The 18738-nt window shown below is 38.9% G+C and overlaps 1 protein-coding gene across 2 annotated transcripts; it reads left to right on the top strand.

The window, feature by feature from the left end:
• Positions 1–8285: 8285 nt before the first annotated feature.
• LOC117316770 lies at positions 8286–16334 on the top strand. Of its 2 annotated transcripts, none has more exons than XM_033871538.1 (3): positions 8286–8485; positions 14909–15385; positions 15769–16334. In XM_033871538.1, exons 1-3 carry the CDS (start codon positions 8344–8346, stop codon positions 16239–16241), a joined length of 1092 nt encoding a protein of 363 aa, XP_033727429.1. In that variant the 5' UTR covers positions 8286–8343; the 3' UTR covers positions 16242–16334. The 2 variants fall into 2 exon arrangements, with proteins under 2 accessions (XP_033727429.1, XP_033727428.1); XM_033871537.1 differs by lacking the exon at positions 8286–8485 and adding an exon at positions 12286–12462.
• Positions 16335–18738: the final 2404 nt, after the last annotated feature.

Below are 18738 nucleotides of genomic sequence, written 5' to 3'. Positions count from 1 at the left end.
TCAGTGTAAGGGACATGTAAACATTACCCGGTTTTTACAGGGTTTTTTTCCCTTTTGGGGACCAAATACAGAGTACACGGGAGCAGTGGGGATACCCCTGTAGCCCCGGAACCCTTTTTCAATGTAGTACACGTTGGGACCGGTAAAAGTGTAAATACACTTAGCAGTGACCGGGATACCATGGACACTGTGTTGTGACCCGGTTATACAGTGTGTACACTACAGCAGTGACCCGGTTATACAGGGGTTTGGGTTTAAAGTAGCAAGTTTAAAACCCGGTATTTTTCGGTGTACACTGTAGCGGGGAAAAAAAGTTTACAAGAATGTTAAATACACTGTTAAACAGTGACCCCCCTTTTTTAATTTAGTACACTTTGTGTGAAACCCTTTTTAAAAAAAATTTGTAACCCGTCGTTGTTTACCCAAATTTTACAGGTGGGACTCGGGCCTTTTTGACCTATTTTACAGTGTGTAAAAATGTAGCAGTGACCCAGTTATACAAATGGTACCTTAAACAGTGACCGGGTTTTTACAGGTAAAATTTTTAAACAGGGCCCCGGTTTTAAAAGTGGTGGGATTGGGTTTGGGCCCAACCTGTGAAAGTGGGGCCCATTATTAAATTAGGTACACTTAAACGTGACCCGGGTTATAAAAGGGGTGGGTTTTCATTGTTTAGCAGTGGGCCCGGTTATACAGTTAGTACACTGTGTTGTGACCCGGTTATAAATGTAGTAAACTTAAAAAGGACCCGTTTTTCAATGTGTACACTGTTGTTTTGGGCCCCGGGTTTAAACAGTGTAAAGGACCAAAATTGTTCAGCAGGACCCGGGTTCAGTGTGGGACACTACAACAGTGAAAACCCGGGTTTTTAAAACAATGGGGATACATGTCCTTGGGACCCCGTTATACAGTGTAACCTTGTTGTGACCCGTTAACAGTGTAGTACAATGTAGCAGTGACACAGTTATACAGTTAGGTACACTACAGCAGTGACCCGTTTATACAGTGTAGTACATTATAGCAGTGACCCAGTTAGACAGTGTAGTACACTGTGGCAGTGTCCCGATTATATAGTGTGGTACACTGTAGCAGTGACCCGGTTATACAGTGTGGTACACTGTAGCAGTGACCCGGTTATACAGTGTAGTACACTGTAGCAGTGACCCGTTTATGCAATGTAGTACACTGTTGTTGTGACCGGTTTAAACAGTGTAGTACACTGTAGCAGTGACCCGGTTATACAGTGTGGTACACTACAACAGTGACCGGTTATACAATGTAGTACACTGTCGTTGTGACCCAGTTATACAGTGTGGTACTCTGTCGTTGTGACCTAGTTATACAGTGTAGTACAATGTAGCAGTGACACAGTTATACAGTTAGGTACACTACAGCAGTGACCCGTTTATACAGTGTAGTACATTATAGCAGTGACCCAGTTAGACAGTGTAGTACACTGTGACAGTGTCCCGATTATATAGTGTGGTACACTGTAGCATGACCCGGTTATATAGTGAAGTACACTGTAGCAGTGACACAGTCTCCGGTGTAGTACACTGTAGCAGTGACCCGGTTATACAATGTAGTACACTGTCGTTGTGACCCAGTTATACAGTGTAGTACTCTGTCTTTGTGACTAGTTATTACAGTGTAGTTACAATGTAGCAGTGCCACAGTTATACAGTGTGATACACTGCAGCAGTGACCCGGTATACAGTGTGACACTGTAGCAGTGACCCGATTACACAATGTAGGTACACTGTAGCAGTGACCCAGTTATACAGTATAGTACACTACAGCAGTGACCCCGTTATACAGTGTGGTACACTACAGCAGTGACCCGGTTATACAGTGTAGTACACTGTGTTGTGACCCGGTTATACAGTGTAGTACAATGTAGCAGTGACACAGTTATACAGTTAGGTACACTACAGTAGTGACCCGGTTATACAGTGTAGTACAATGTAGCAGTGACACAGTTATACAGTGTGGTACACTACAACAGTGACCCGGTTATACAGTGTAGTACACTGTCGTTGTGACCCAGTTATACAGTGTAGTACTCTGTGTTGTGACCCGGTTATACAGTGTAGTACAATGTAGCAGTGACACAGTTATACAGTGTAGTACACTACAGCAGTGACCCAGTTAAACAGTGTGGTACACTACAGCAGTGACCCAGTTAAACAGTGTGGTACACTACAGCAGTGACCCCGTTATACAGTGTAGTACACTACAGCAGTGACCCGGTTATACAGTGTAGTACACTGTAGCAGTGACCCAGTTATACAGTTAGGTACACTACAGCAGTGACCCCGTTATACAGTGTAGTACACTACAGCAGTGACCCGGTTATACAGTGTAGTACACTGTAGCAGTGACCCAGTTATACAGTATAGTACACTACAGCATGAACCCGGGTTTAATTTTAAATTTCACTGTAGCAGTGACCCGGTTATACAGTTTAGTACACTGTAGCCCCCCGACCGGTTTTAAATGTTTGACACTGCCGTTTTACCCGTTTAACAGGGGTAGTACCCTGTGTTTGACCGGGTTTTAAAAAAATGTGTACAATGTAAACAGTGACCCGGGTTTTTACAGTTAGGGACCCCTAACCCCGTGAAACCCCCTTTTTTTCAGTGGTGTCCCCTTTAAACAGTGACCCCGTTAACAAATGTAGTCAAGGGGGCCGTGCCCCCCTTAAAAATTTTAAATACACTTAACATTTACCCGGTTATAATTAGTACACTGTCCGTGCCCGTTTTTCAGTGTAGTACCCCTAAGCCGTGACCCCGGGTTTCCGTTGGGACACTACCAGGGACCCGGTTTTAAAAAGTTTTGTTTCACTCAACAGTGACCCGTTATAAAAGTGTGTCACTTGGTGAACCCGGTTTTCCCGTGTAGTACACTTCAGCAGTGACCCGGTTATACAGGTTGTACACTACAGCAGTGACGCAGTTATACAATGTGGTACACTACAGCAGTGACCCAGTTATACAGTGTAGTACACTACAGCAGTGACGCAGTTATACAGTGTAGTACACTGTGTTGTGACCTAGTTATATATCAGTGTAGTACACTACAGCAGTGACCCAGTTATACAGTGTTGTACACTACAGCAGTGACCCAGTTATACAGTGTAGTACACTACAGCAGTGACGCAGTATATAAATGTGGTGCACTACAGCAGTGACCCAGTTATACAGTGTTGTACACTACAGCAGTGACGCAGTTATACAGTGTAGTACACTACAGCAGTGACCCGGTTATACAGTGTAGTACACTACAGCAGTGACCCGGTTATACAGTGTAGTACACTACAGCAGTGACCCAGTTATACAGTGTAGTACACTACAGCAGTGACCCGGTTATACAGTGTAGTACACTACAGCAGTGACCCAGTTATACAGTGTTGTACACTACAGCAGTGACGCAGTTATACAGTGTGGTACACTGTAGCAGTGACCCGGTTATACAATGTAGTACACTACAGCAGTGACCCGGTTATACAGTGTAGTACAAATGTACACTGTAGCAGTGACCCGGTTATACAGTGTAGTACTCTGTCGTTGTGACCTAGTTATACAGTGTAGTACAATGTAGCAGTGAAACAGTTATACAGTGTAGTACACTACAGCAGTGACCCGGTTATACACTGTGGTACACTACAGCAGTGACCCAGTTATACAGTGTGGTGCACTACAGCAGTGACCCGGTTATACAGTGTTGTACACTACAGCAGTGACGCAGTTATACAATGTGGTGCACTACAGCAGTGACGCAGTTATACAATGTGGTGCACTACAGCAGTGACCCGGTTATACAGTGTTGTACACTACAGCAGTGACCCCAGTTATACAGTGTTGTACACTACAGCAGTGACGCAGTTATACAATGTGGTGCACTACAGCAGTGACCCAGTTATACAGTGTAGTACACTACAGCAGTGACCCGGTTATACAGTGTAGTACACTACAGCAGTGACCCGGTTATACAGTGTTGTACACTACAGCAGTGACCCAGTTATACAGTGTTGTACACTACAGCAGTGACCCGGTTATACAGTGTAGTACACTACAGCAGTGACCCGGTTATACAGTGTAGTACTCTGTGTTGTGACCCGGTTATACAGTCTAGTACACTGTAGCAGTGACCCGGTTATACAGTTTAGTACACTGTAGTAGTGACCCTGTTATACAATGTAGTACACTACAGCAGTGACCCGGTTATACAGTGTAGTACACTGTGTTGTGACCCGGTTATACAGTCTAGTACACTGTAGCAGTGACCCGGTTATACAATGTAGTACACTACAGCAGTGACCCAGTTATACAGTGTGGTACACTGTAGCAGTGACCCGGTTATACAATGTAGTACACTACAGCAGTGACCCTGTTATACAATGTAGTACACTACAGCAGTGACCCGGTTATACAGTGTTGTACACTACAGCAGTGACCCAGTTATACAGTGTAGTACACTGTGTTGTGACCCGGTTATACAGTGTAGTACAATGTAGCAGTGACCCGGTTATACAGTGTAGTACAATGTAGCAGTGAACCGGTTATACAATGTAGTACACTACAGCAGTGACCCGGTTATACAGTGTAGTACACTGTAGCAGTGACCCGGTTATACAGTGTGGTACACTACAGCAGTGACCCGGTTATACAGTGTGGTACACTACAGCAGTGACCCGGTTATACAGTGTAGTACAATGTAGCAGTGACCCGGTTATACAGTATTGTACACTACAGCAGTGACCCGGTTATACAGTGTGGTACACTGTGTTGTGACCCAGTTATACAGTGTAGTACAATGTAGCAGTGACACAGTTATACAGTGTAGTACACTACAGCAGTGACCCGGTTATACAGTGTAGTACACTGTAGCAGTGACCCGGTTATACAGTTTAGTACACTGTAGCAGTGACAAGGTTATACAGTTTAGTACACTGTAGCAGTGACCCTGTTATACAATGTAGTACACTACAGCAGTGACCCGTTTATGCAATGTAGTACACTGTTGTTGTGAACCGGTTAAACAGTGTAGTACACTGTAGCAGTGACCCGGTTATACAGTGTGGTACACTGTCGTTGTGACCCGGTTATACAGTTTAGTACACTGTAGCAGTGACCCGGTTGTACAGTGTGGTATAATGTAGCAGTGACACAGTTATACAGTTAGGTACACTACAGCAGTGACCCCGTTATACAGTGTAGTACACTGTAGCAGTGATCTGGTTTTACAATATAGTACACTGTAGCAATGAACCGGTTATATAGTGAAGTACACTGTAGCAGTGACCAGGTTATATAGTTTAGTACACTGTAGCAGTGACCCGGTTATACAATATAGTACACTGTCGTTGTGACCCAGTTATACAGTGTGGTACTCTGTCTTTGTGACCTAGTTATACAGTGTAGTACACTGTAGCAGTGACCCGGTTATACAGTGTAGTACACTACAGCAGTGACCCGGTTATACAGTGTGGTACTCTGTGTTGTGACCCAGTTATACAGTGTAGTACAATGTAGCAGTGACACAGTTATACAGTGTAGTACACTGTAGCAGTGACCCGGTTATACAGTGTAGTACACTGTGTTGTGACCCGGTTATACAGTGTAGTACACTGTAGCAGTGACCCGGTTATACAGTGTAGTACACTGTAGCAGTGACCCGGTTATACAGTGTAGTACACTGTAGCAGTGACCCAGTTATACAGTGTAGTACACTGTGTTGTGACCCGGTTATACAGTGTAGTACACTGTAGCAGTGACACAGTTATACAGTATAGTACACTACAGCAGTGACCCGGTTATACAGTGTAGTACACTACAGCAGTGACCCGGTTATACAGTGTAGTACACTACAGCAGTGACCCGGTTATACAGTGTAGTACACTACAGCAGTGACCCGGTTATACAGTGTAGTACACTGTGTTGTGACCTGGTTATACAGTGTAGTACACTACAGCAGTGACACAGTTATACAGTATAGTACACTACAGCAGTGACCCGGTTATACAGTGTAGTACACTGTAGCAGTGACCCGGTTAAACAGTGTAGTACACTACAGCAGTGACACAGTTATACAGTATAGTACATTACAGCAGTGACCCGGTTATACAGTGTAGTACACTGTTGTTGTGACCCGGTTATACAGTGTAGTACATTATAGCAGTGACCCGGTTATACAGTGTAGTACATTATAGCAGTGACCCAGTTATACAGTGTAGTACACTGTAGCAGTGACCCGGTTATACAGTGCAGTACACTGTAGCAGTGACCCGGTTAAACAGTGTGGTACACTCTAGAAGTGACCCGGTTATAAAGTGTTAGGCCACTGCACATCGCCTATGTTTTATGTTTCATCAAGATTTCTTTATCTGTTTAACGGTTTAGAAGTAACTTATTGCCCGACATAACTAGGACTTTTTTAAAATTTTGACCTGCAGGCCAAGGTCATAATTTTTACTGTATGATAAAGTTACGTTGTATATAACAATATATATCTTTATTCTTTAATAGTTTATAAGTTGTTGCCATGTAAAAAAAAATATTGCACTTGTTTGACCTGTTATCTTGAGATTTCACTGCCTTTTGTTGGATAGGTCGGATACAAAATGCAAATAAAAAACATCGATTGAAGTATGGTCGTTTTCTGCCTTCGCTGACCTACGCCATTTATAGGTAAACTATCTGGTGACACCAGTCATTCCCACAGTAACGAAATAGATCGTCATGGTCCATTGGCGCGCTGTGCGTGTGAACGGATTATGTAAATCAATATCATATCAAATAAAGCAAAATTGACATATCAAATAGGGATTTTTTCCCTACAATCCCTGCATGTTTATTGTTGACGCTGCAATTATTTTATATTTATATTTTTTATATACATCAATCGGTTATTTTTACTCTTTTTGATCCGAGTGAACATTTTTATGTCATCATATTTATTTTATCTTTGTACTAAAATATTAAATATGCATTTAATGTTGAAACTATCTTTCAAATACGATCAAGAGATATTAAATGGGTTTAAGAAACATAACAAAATATGAAAAGATTCTATGGTGATTCAAACTCCGAACCGGCTTCGATCTGCTAAGAAATGCTTCTACCATACACTATGAGGTGGAGTTGATGTTAACGAGTATTGTCAGTCTAAGGCACGAGTGATGTTAAACATGTAGATTTGTGTATCGACATAATATATGTAAATTTATTTTATGATGATGATGGAGGAGGAGGAGGAGGAGGAGGAGTGTTTATAAGCTACCTTTTGTCCATATTAAGTGTAATTATCTGTCATGTAAGTAATGTATATATTTGTACCGATAAATCGTAAGGTTGAAAGTAATAAATGAATCAAATTTAACAGTTATTGCTAAATTAAAATATGTCATCCACTACTTTTTTTTTCAATTTGTCAATACCAGTGTATTAGAGGACCACTTTTAAGAGTATAAGTTTACTTGTCTTTTGGTACATAAAATTAAATTAGACATTGTAAAAGTTGATTTTCCGATGCGCAAATAAATAGATAAATCAAAAAAGATTTGAATGCGGGAAAGCCCCTCTAGAAATTTTCAAATAGCTCGATGATGCCACTTAACTGTCATTTAATGAATATCCATTACAATAAAAACACACATTTTTAGCAAATAAGAATATTTACATGATATAGATATAAGGTTTGTATTCAAAAACTCATTTTTAAACATTTTTTTTTATATTTTGAAAACGGTCACCATTAGGACGAAGCATGCAAATATGCGCCATACCTCTTTTAAAATATTGAAGAAATGAAGCGAGATTACAACAAAAGTTTTAAGATCATTACAAAAAAAGGCCGGCTAAATCTAAGAAAAAAATAAAACAATGTAGCTTATACGAGAATGTAAAAATACAGAAACGAAAGTCTGCAATATTGGAATTGTTGTAAATGGAGTGGTGTGATATGACTGGAAGGAGACATCGTGTGGCGATGTAATTATAACGGTCGGGTAACTGAGGATTAAAACATGGGTAATGAAAAGCTACACAGCTTTCCGGATGATAACTACCCGGAATCCTCGGAACCGTACGTAAAACTACTACCGTTTCACAAGTATAAATTAAATATCAAAAGAAATTATAGCTGTGAAAATAAGGAAACAAAAATAAAAGACAAAGAACAGCAATTAAAACAAATAGTTCGATTATTTATAACATTCGAAAAGGCTACTTTGGAGATGTTGCCTTTTTCGCCCTCCTGGTAGTTACAAATGTATGCCATCTCGCGGCGATTCGTGTTGAAACCACTGAACCGTGTCGCTCGTTTTTTGTTTCTGTTAAAATGGCGTGGCGACGGTTATCTTGTGTTAGTCCAACACTAATCCTCGTAACATTCCTTGCTTTGATCCTCGTCACACACCTCCTTGGCCAGGACGGAGGACTGACAGAAATCATCCGAAAATCGACTCTAATAACTTCACCAGGTAATTATAATCAACTGAACTGAACTGAACTTACTGCTAAGCGTGCACGTGTCGGATAAAACATTCGCTAAAAATAGCACAGGTATTCGACACGAATACCTAACCCACGGTTCGTATATTTGTATTATGTGTAAACAGTGGTAACTCAGCCGAAGAGAACCGGACAGTTGTTATCGTTATATCTCTCTTTTTTGAAGAAATTGACTAAGTATTGAGTAACTTTTAACATAAAGGCTTGATGTATATGATATATAGAAAGAGAAATCGTGCCGAATCCCTGTTGAATGACACCACTTTTTTATCGATTAACCACAGGGAACTGAGAATTACTTATCTCGGAACCGAGATCTGATAATTAGTTATCAACACTGAGAAAACGACAGCCCAATACCGACTATAGCACAGGGATATGCTAATTAGTTATAACACTCAGAAAACGACAGCCCAATACCGACTATAGCACAGGGACATGATAATTAAATGTATCAACACTCAGAAAACGACAGCCCAATACCGACTATAGCACAGGGACATGCTAATTAAATATATTAACACTCAGAACATGATGTATCAATACTGGCTATAGCACAGGGGCATGATAATTAGTTATAACACTCAGAAAACGACAGCCCAATACCGACTATAGCACAGGGACATGATAATTAAATGTATTAACACTCAGAACATGATATATCAATACTGGCTATAGCACAGGGGCATGATAATTAGTTATTAATACTCAGAAAATGATAAACCATTACTGACTATAGCACAGGGACATGATAATTAGTTATTAACACTCAGAAAATGATGTATAAATACTGACTATAGCATAGGGACATGCTAATTAGTTATTAACTCTCAGAAAATGATAAACCAATACTGACTATAGCACAGGGACATGGTAATTAGTTATTAACACTCAGAAAATGATAAACCAATACTGGCTATAACACAGGGACATGGTAATTAGTTATTGACACTGAGAAAATGATAAACCAATACTGGCTATAACACAGGGACATGGTAATTAGTTATTAACACTCAGAAAATAATAAACCATCACTGACTATAACACAGGGACATGGTTATTAGTTATCAACACTCAGAAAATGATAAACCAATACTGGCTATAACACAGGGACATGGTAATTAGTCATTAATACTGAGAAAATGATGTATAGCACAGGGACATGGTAATTAGTTATTAACACTCAGAAAATGATAAATCATTACTGACTATAGCACAGGGACATGGTAATTAGTCATTAATACTGAGAAAATGATGTACCAATACTGGCTATAGCACAGGGACATGATATGAATCAGGTATCCCTTAGATGAGCTCTTTCATTTAAATATGCAATACAAATTTTAAGTATCACTTTAACGTTGTTTCTCATTTTGAGTTTGTTTTTCGTTAGTTTATGATGTAGACTAACAATTCTAAAATGTAATTTTGTAGATATTATCTTCGTATGAAATTGGGTTTGAACTCGCCGGGACCAAGTCCAGTGGAGCTACTTCTATACCCCGGCGTCGTCGGTGTTCGTAGACGTTAGCTATCGATTATATAAAACAGTCTGATGCCAATACTTATGATGACATAGCTTAGATATTTTACATGTGTGTTCCTTTCGATAGGACCTTTCTATTAGTAAAACATTTGCGGACCTGCTCACCTTTTCACCATTACCTTCGACCTCCTTTAAAAAAAAAAACAAAAAAAACTTGCCCACAGTATGTTAACCGTATGAGATCTGGTTTTCGTACTTGACATGTGTATACCTTGTGACATGACCTTTCCATCGGTACTATATTTGTGGACCTGCTGACTTTGGCTGTGACTTTTCACCTGCTTAAACAAAACAAAACAAAAAAAACAAAACAAAAATAATAAATTTCGAATTTCCACCCACTCGGCGAGGAATGTTGTAATTTGATAATAATTGGAAAGGAATTCCGACCTGGAATCCAGAAATTAACTTTAAATAAGAAAGAAACATAAAATAATCAATTACTTCAATTCAGTATACTGTACTGTATGTTTTCAATCATTAATTGTAAATAATTTAGTTGATAAAAGAATAAAAGATTGTTTTTTTAATGAAGAATTTGACAGGGCAGTTTTATATACTATCTTCATTTCTGTACAATTTAGCGTACATTTTATACATAGATGTCTACTGGATTCAGTATACTTACCCTCTGTCTTTAAAATAATAAGTTGTTTATAAAATTATCATTAACATTTTAGTCGTTTCGATATGGCTTAAGTTTCAAACTACAACGAGATAAACCTGTATTTAGATTTAGCTGAGCATCTCTGTACAAAATCTTTTGAAATATTTGCAAGAGGGGATTCATCATCCTGTGTAGGAAATAAACTGTATTAGACTCACTATGACTGGAAGGAGACATCGTGTGGCGATGTATTTATAACGGTCGGGTAACTGAGGATTAAAACATGGGTAATGAAAAGCTACAAAGCTTTCCGGATGATAACTACCCGGAATCCTCGGAACCGTACGTAAAACTACTACCGTTTCACAAGTATAAATTAAATATCAAAAGAAATTATAGCTGTGAAAATAAGGAAACAAAAATAAAAGACAAAGAACAGCAATTAAAACAAATAGTTCGATTATTTATAACATTCGAAAAGGCTACTTTGGAGATGTTGCCTTTTTCGCCCTCCTGGTACACAGGGGCTTGGCACGATTTTCCAAATGATAGTCTATATATATATGTATATAGTATCAAGGGTAGTAACTACAAAGAGGGGGAAGACGAACGTATTTAAAAAAAAAAAATTTGTCGTATTCTGCGGGTCAAAAATCTTAGTGACACATACATTACCTTAAAGAGAAATGTTTTATCTTTCCAATGAGTGTTCGATGAACAAAATTGGCCAAGTATTATCCAAGTTATGACCTGACGAATTCGGAAATAGATGCTGAAATGGCTAGGTCGGAATCTCCCTGTCCGGTTGAATAGTCGCCTCGCCTCTAATGGGTACCTCAATAACCATTCAGAAATCGAAAAATCGACGCTTGCAGCGGTATACAGTAACCATAACTATGCCAATATAGGATGTCGGTTGGTTATGTTATCCGTCATGTGCCGTAGCCAATTCCATATTACATCACCGAGCTTACCGTCTTCAAAAAGAACGGCCATCTTTCCCTTCATTCGGAACGCTTCTTGGATGTACGACCACTGGCTAACTTCTAACATTATCGTAAACAAAGTCACGAAAGGTTAGGGAAAGATGGCCGTTCTTTTTGAAGACGGTAAGCTCGTTGATGTAATATAGAATTGGCTACGGCACATGACGGATAACATAACCAACCGACATCCTATATTGGCATAGTTATGGTTACTGTATACCGCTGCAAGCGTCGATTTTTCGATTTCTGAATGGTTATTGAGGTACCCATTAGAGGCGAGGCGACTATTCAACCGGACAGGGAGATTCCGACCTAGCCATTTCAGCATCTATTTCCGAATTCGTCAGGTCATAACTTGGATAATACTTGGCCAATTTTGTTCATCGAACACTCATTGGAAAGATAAAACATTTCTCTTTAAGGTAATGTATGTGTCACTAAGATTTTTGACCCGCAGAATACGACAAATTATTTTTTTTTTAAATACGTTCGTCTTCCCCCTCCTTGTAGTTACTACCCTTGATACTATATACATATATATATAGACTATCATTTGGAAAATCGTGCCAAGCCCCTGTGTCCTGGTAGTTACAAATGTATGCCATTTCGCGGCGATTCGTGTTGAAACCACTGAACCGTGTCGCTCGTTATTTGTTTCCGTTAAAATGGCGTGGCGACGGTTATCTTGTGTTTGTCCAACACTATTCCTCGTAACATTCCTTGCTTTGATCCTCGTCACACACCTCCTTGGCCAGGACGGAGGACTGACAGAAATCATCCGAAAATCGACTCTAATAACTTCACCAGGTAATCAACTTACTGCTAAGCGTGCACGTGTCGGATAAAACATTCGCTAAAAATAGCACAGGTATTCGACACGAATACCTAACCCACGGTTCGTATATTTGTATTATGTGTAAACAGTGGTAACTCAGCCGAAGAGAACCGGACAGTTGTTATCGTTATATCTCTCTTTTTTGAAGAAATTGACTAAGTATTGAGTAACTTTTAACATAAAGGCTTGATGTATATGATATATAGAAAGAGAAATCGTGCCGAATCCCTGTTGAATGACACCACTTTTTTATCGATTAACCACAGGGAACTGAGAATTACTTATCTCGGAACCGAGATCTGATAATTAGTTATCAACACTGAGAAAACGACAGCCCAATACCGACTATAGCACAGGGACATGATAATTAAATGTATCAACACTCAGAAAACGACAGCCCAATACCGACTATAGCACAGGGACATGCTAATTAAATATATTAACACTCAGAACATGATGTATCAATACTGGCTATAGCACAGGGGCTTGATAATTAGTTATTAACACTCAGAAAATGATAAACCATTACTGACTATAGCACAGGGACATGATAATTAGTTATTAACACTCAGAAAATGATGTATAAATACTGACTATAGCATAGGGACATGTTTATTAGTTATTAACTCTCAGAAAATGATAAACCAATACTGACTATAGCACAGGGACATGGTAATTAGTTATTGACACTGAGAAAATGATAAACCAATACTGGCTATAACACAGGGACATGGTAATTAGTTATCAACACTCAGAAAATGATAAACCAATACTGGCTATAACACAGGGACATGGTAATTAGTTATTAACACTCAGAAAATGATAAACCATTACTGGCTATAGCACAGGGACATGGTAATTAGCTATCAACACTCAGAAAATGATAAACCAATACTGGCTATAACACAGGGACATGGTAATTAGTTATTAACACTCAGAAAATGATAAACCATTACTGGCTATAGCACAGGGACATGGTAATTAGTTATTGACACTGAGAAAATGATAAACCAATACTGGCTATAACACAGGGACATGGTAATTAGTTATCAACACTCAGAAAATGATAAACCAATACTGGCTATAACACAGGGACATGGTAATTAGTTATTAACACTCAGAAAATGATAAACCATTACTGGCTATAACACAGGGACATGGTAATTAGTTATCAACACTCAGAAAATGATAAACCAATACTGGCTATAACACAGGGACATGGTCATTAGCTATCAACACTCAGAAAATGATAAACCAATACTGGCTATAACACAGGGACATGGTAATTAGTTATCAACACTCAGAAAATGATAAATCATTACTGACTATAGCACAGGGACATGGTAATTAGTCATTAATACTGAGAAAATGATGTACCAATACTGGCTATAGCACAGGGACATGATATGAATCAGGTATCCCTTAGATGAGCTCTTTCATTTAAATATGCAATACAAATTTTAAGTATCACTTTAACGTTGTTTCTCATTTTGAGTTTGTTTTTCGTTAGTTTATGATGTAGACTAACAATTCTAAAATGTAATTTTGTAGATATTATCTTCGTATGAAATTGGGTTTGAACTCGCCGGGACCAAGTCCAGTGGAGCTACTTCTATACCCCGGCGTCGTCGGTGTTCGTAGACGTTAGCTATCGATTATATAAAACAGTCTGATGCCAATACTTATGATGACATAGCTTAGATATTTTACATGTGTGTTCCTTTCGATAGGACCTTCCTATTAGTAAAACATTTGCGGACCTGCTCACCTTTTCACCATTACCTTCGACCTGTAATTGTAAATAATTTAGTTGATAAAAGAATAAAAGATAATTTTTTTAATGAAGAATTTGACAGGGCAATTTTATATACTATCTTCATTTCTGTACAATTTAGCGTACATTTTATACATAGATGTCTACTGGATTCAGTATACTTACCCTCTGTCTTTAAAATAATAAGTTGTTTATAAAATTATCATTAACATTTTAGTCGTTTCGATATGGCTTAAGTTTCAAACTAGAACGAGATAAACCTGTATTTAGATTTAACTGAGCATCTCTGTACAAAATCTTTTGAAATATTTACAAGAGGGGATTCAGCATCCTGTGTAGGAAATAAACTGTATTAGACTCTCGCACCACAAACTTCAAAGTTTGTATAGTGAGTGGCTTCAATGTCACACTGATGTAATTATAAATGTAAAATGTCTTGCTTAAGTTTGACGGACCTGTAGATGTTAACAGGCCTGTAAAGTGTTTTTAAGGACTGATCAGAAATCAAAATATGATAATTGTCCCATCATTATTTCAATGATCTATCGGTCAAAAATCGTTAGAATTTTAATAACGAAAGCAACCCGTAGAATTATATTCCTCTAAGACACTTTAATTTCAATTTATTTTCTATACACTTCTAGAATCCAAACGCCCAGGAGCTGTCGCTGCACGAGAGCCCGCCATATTTTCCATTCGTGACCAACTCTGTTTAAGATGTGAGGACAGGAATCCTACGTTATATTTTACCTCTTCAGAAGACGATAAAATCCCTACAGTAAACTTTGAGGACAAATGTTTTTCACGCGCTGTTCGGAACTACTGTCCAGAAACCAACGGAAAGAGAGTTCCTAATATAGTCCATTATATTTGGTTTGGTATCAGAAATATGACTTTTTATCAGTTGGTGAGTTTCCTCAGTGTCCACAAATTCCAGAAACCGTGTCTGATACTTGTTCACGGAGACGTCGTGCCCACAGGACCATACTTGAAATACTTGGTTCGTCGTGTGCCCTATATAATCCACGTCAATATGACACCGCCTCACCGTGTGGAGAATGGTCATATTCTCCGTACCATGACCCACAAGTCGAATATTGCACGACTGATGGTACTTAAAGGTAATTAATATTTATTATTAGAATGTAAGGTTGTTAACTGACAAAAATGAAGTGACTATACTAGCATTTAGCCATTGTATGTGCTTCCTTCAATCAGGATTAACGTGCAAATCGGCAAGCTAGGACGGAAGAAGAGTGGGTATGCATTTTGTAAAGATTTTATCATTATCATCATATTAAGAGAAATGAAATCGATCAAATAGTTGTCAGAGAAAAATACCTTACCCCACTGAAATCTTAACATAGAAGAAGCACTACATAGTTGGTATAAACGAAATTCCTTAAAAAAAAATTCCCTTACGTCAAATAACGTGTTGATATGAAAATGTTTTTTAAGTTAAATATGTTTGATGAACGGTCCTAGTACTCAAGATTTTTTTCAGAATACGGTGGGGTATATCTGGACCTGGACACTGTCTTGCTCCGCTCCTTAGATCCGCTGATGGACTTCCCCGTCACCATGAGCCTGGAATACTGGTCTAACTTATGGAACGGCCTCATTATAGCTGAACGAGATCCCGTATTTATTCGACACTGGATCAACCTTTTCCACAAACAATACTACTATGACCCTAAGAAATACTTTGAATTTTCTCTGTTCTTGCCGACTAGAATCGCTAAGGCACACCCGTCGTGGATACACGTGGAAAACATGACATTTTGTACTCCTCCAGGAAACAAAGTTAATCAAATCTTCAATGAAAACTTCGATTGGAAGCAGAACTATGCTATGCATCTGTATATCAGGTATTACAAACAAAATGATGACGTCACAAGTGTGCGTCGGCTGAACACGACAATAGGATCACTTGCACGCCTTATCTTGTATGATACAAAGACATTGTTAGAAGACTAGCTGTCCTGTTACTGCGAACAGTGTGAAGGCGAAGCTAAAAGCTATCGAAAACATACACCCATACTACATTTAGAATAAAGTCTAGTTTATGTTTGTGAATTGTCTAATGGTTTTTGTTTTTTAGAGATGTGTTCTTGTTGATTGGAAGAAAAATGAAGAATATTTGCGTTATCTTGCTAACAGATTCCGACCATTTTATGTCAAAACTTCCCTGCTCTTTCATGACGTACAATTGTCTTCACAATCCTTGGTCATAAGTAAGCTAACTTCTTCCTCAACATGATTGTCCTTGGCCATCAACAGTGCTAGCCTTCACGTTTCAATAGGGCTGCCCTTTGCCTTTATCACTTCTATCCTTGGCCTTTGTCAAGCGTGTTCTTGGCCTTCAATAGGGCTGTCCCTGGCCTTCAATATTGCTTTCCCTGGTCTACGTGACAGGGCTGACCTTGGCCTTCAATAGTGATGTCCTTGACCTTTAACAGTGCAGTCCTTGTTCTTCGACAGGACTGTCCATTCACTAGAGGTGTCCTTGGCCTTCAATATTGATATCCTTAGCCTTCAACAGTGCTGTCCTTGTTCTTCGATAGGTCTATCCTTGGCCTTCAATAGTGGTGTTCTTGGCCTTAGATAGTGATATCATTGGCTTTGAACAGTGCTGTCCTTAATCTTCGATAGGTATGGCTTGGTCTTGAATAGTGATGTCCTTGGCCTTCAATAGTGATGCCAAGGGCCATCAACAGTGCTGTCCTTAGCCTTCAATGGTGATGTTCTTTGCTCTCAACAGTGCTGTCTTTGACCTTCAATAGTGATGGCACTGGCCTTCAACAGGACTGTCCTTTGGCCTTCAATAGTGATGTCCCTGGTTTTTTAGCAGGGCTGTCCTTAACCTTCAATGGTGATCTCCTTTGCCCTCAACAGTGCTGTCCTTGACCTTCAATAATGATGGCACTGGCCTTCAACAGGACTGTCCTTGGCCTTCAATAGTGATGCCAAGGGCCATCAACAGTGCTGTCCTTAGCCTTCAATGGTGATGTTCTTTGCTCTCAACAGTGCTGTCTTTGACCTTCAATAGTGATGGCACTGGCCTTCAACAGGACTGTCCTTGGCCTTCAATAGTGATGTCCCTGGTTTTTTAGCAGGGCTGTCCTTAACCTTCAATGGTGATCTCCTTTGCCCTCAACAGTGCTGTCCTTGACCTTCAATAGTGATGGCACTGGCCTTCAACAGGACTGTCCTTGGCCTTCAATAGTGATGTCCCTGGTTTTTCAGCAGGGCTGTCCTTAACCTTCAAAAGTGATGTCTCTTGCTTTCAATGGTGCGTTCCTTGGCCTTCATCAGTGTTGTCAAATTTAAAATTGGCGTATATCATGCAATCAAGATGTTAGACAATTAAATATTGTCGTGATTAAAATACTGGACGACTTATATAGTCAGACAATATCATGAACGAACTCTTAATTTATCAGTTCAAAACCCATCTGCATAAACTTGCTAACAAATCTTTTTACTACAGTCACTGGGAGACACGAATGTCCTAGTTTTTTCATATTTTCTCCTAATTTAGAATTTTTTACCAATTTTACCAAATAAGCACTAATTTAGCACAGCACAGACTATTTTTTCAGAAACATATCTAATTATGAAATTCACACACTAGTTTTTTGCTTTCAAGCCGAATTTTGTGAAATGTACCTAATACTTCTGTGATAGGCACTAATATTGTTTTCAGTGTCTATTATTTCCCTCGATGTCTAAAAAAAGATGTATACTATCTAATTCTCGCGTTACTGTCTAAAACTAGGTGATGTGTCCTATTATTCTTCAATTTTGACTATTTTTCCTGGTCGGTACTAGAAATATTGGACAGTGTCTAAAATTGGAGAAAACGACTAGTTTTCTTGGGACAAGGACTAATTTTGACAGATTTGCCTCGGGCTATTTTATGGCACAGCAACACCAGCACTGCTAGCTGTATACTACCTTACCTGGACAGCAGTAATCCTTGACCACCAAGCTCAGTGGCTAGCCCTGGCCTGGAGCGCTCATCCATGAAGCTGTCTTATATAATTACCTAATTGATGGATCAGGTCTTGAAATAATTAGGACACAATAGGGAAATATTTCATCATTGTGATAATTTATTTGTGAAAATTAAAACACATATGTCTAAAGTTTAGTGATATGAAAAGGACTACCCAATGACAATGACAATTTGTTTATTCTCGTAAACAGTACAGTGTAGAGAATAATAATACAGACAAATGGATAATAATAAAACATGGTAAAACAGGATGGACATCAGGATTGTGAATTACTTATAATTATATCAATAATAAATTTAGCCAATGAAATAAGTTCATTTTTAGTTACGTAATTGAATAATGTATGAAATTTAAATGTATTTGGTCTTTCGTAATAATATCTAGACATATATTTCCGTCTGCTATTGATTATAAATTGCTGATCACAGTTAAATAAATAATGGAATTGGTCGCCT

The sequence above is a fragment of the Pecten maximus genome, chromosome 18, assembly GCF_902652985.1.
Source record: "Pecten maximus chromosome 18, xPecMax1.1, whole genome shotgun sequence".
Taxonomy (NCBI): domain Eukaryota; kingdom Metazoa; phylum Mollusca; class Bivalvia; order Pectinida; family Pectinidae; genus Pecten; species Pecten maximus.
This window is presented reverse-complemented; position numbering and strand designations above follow the sequence as displayed.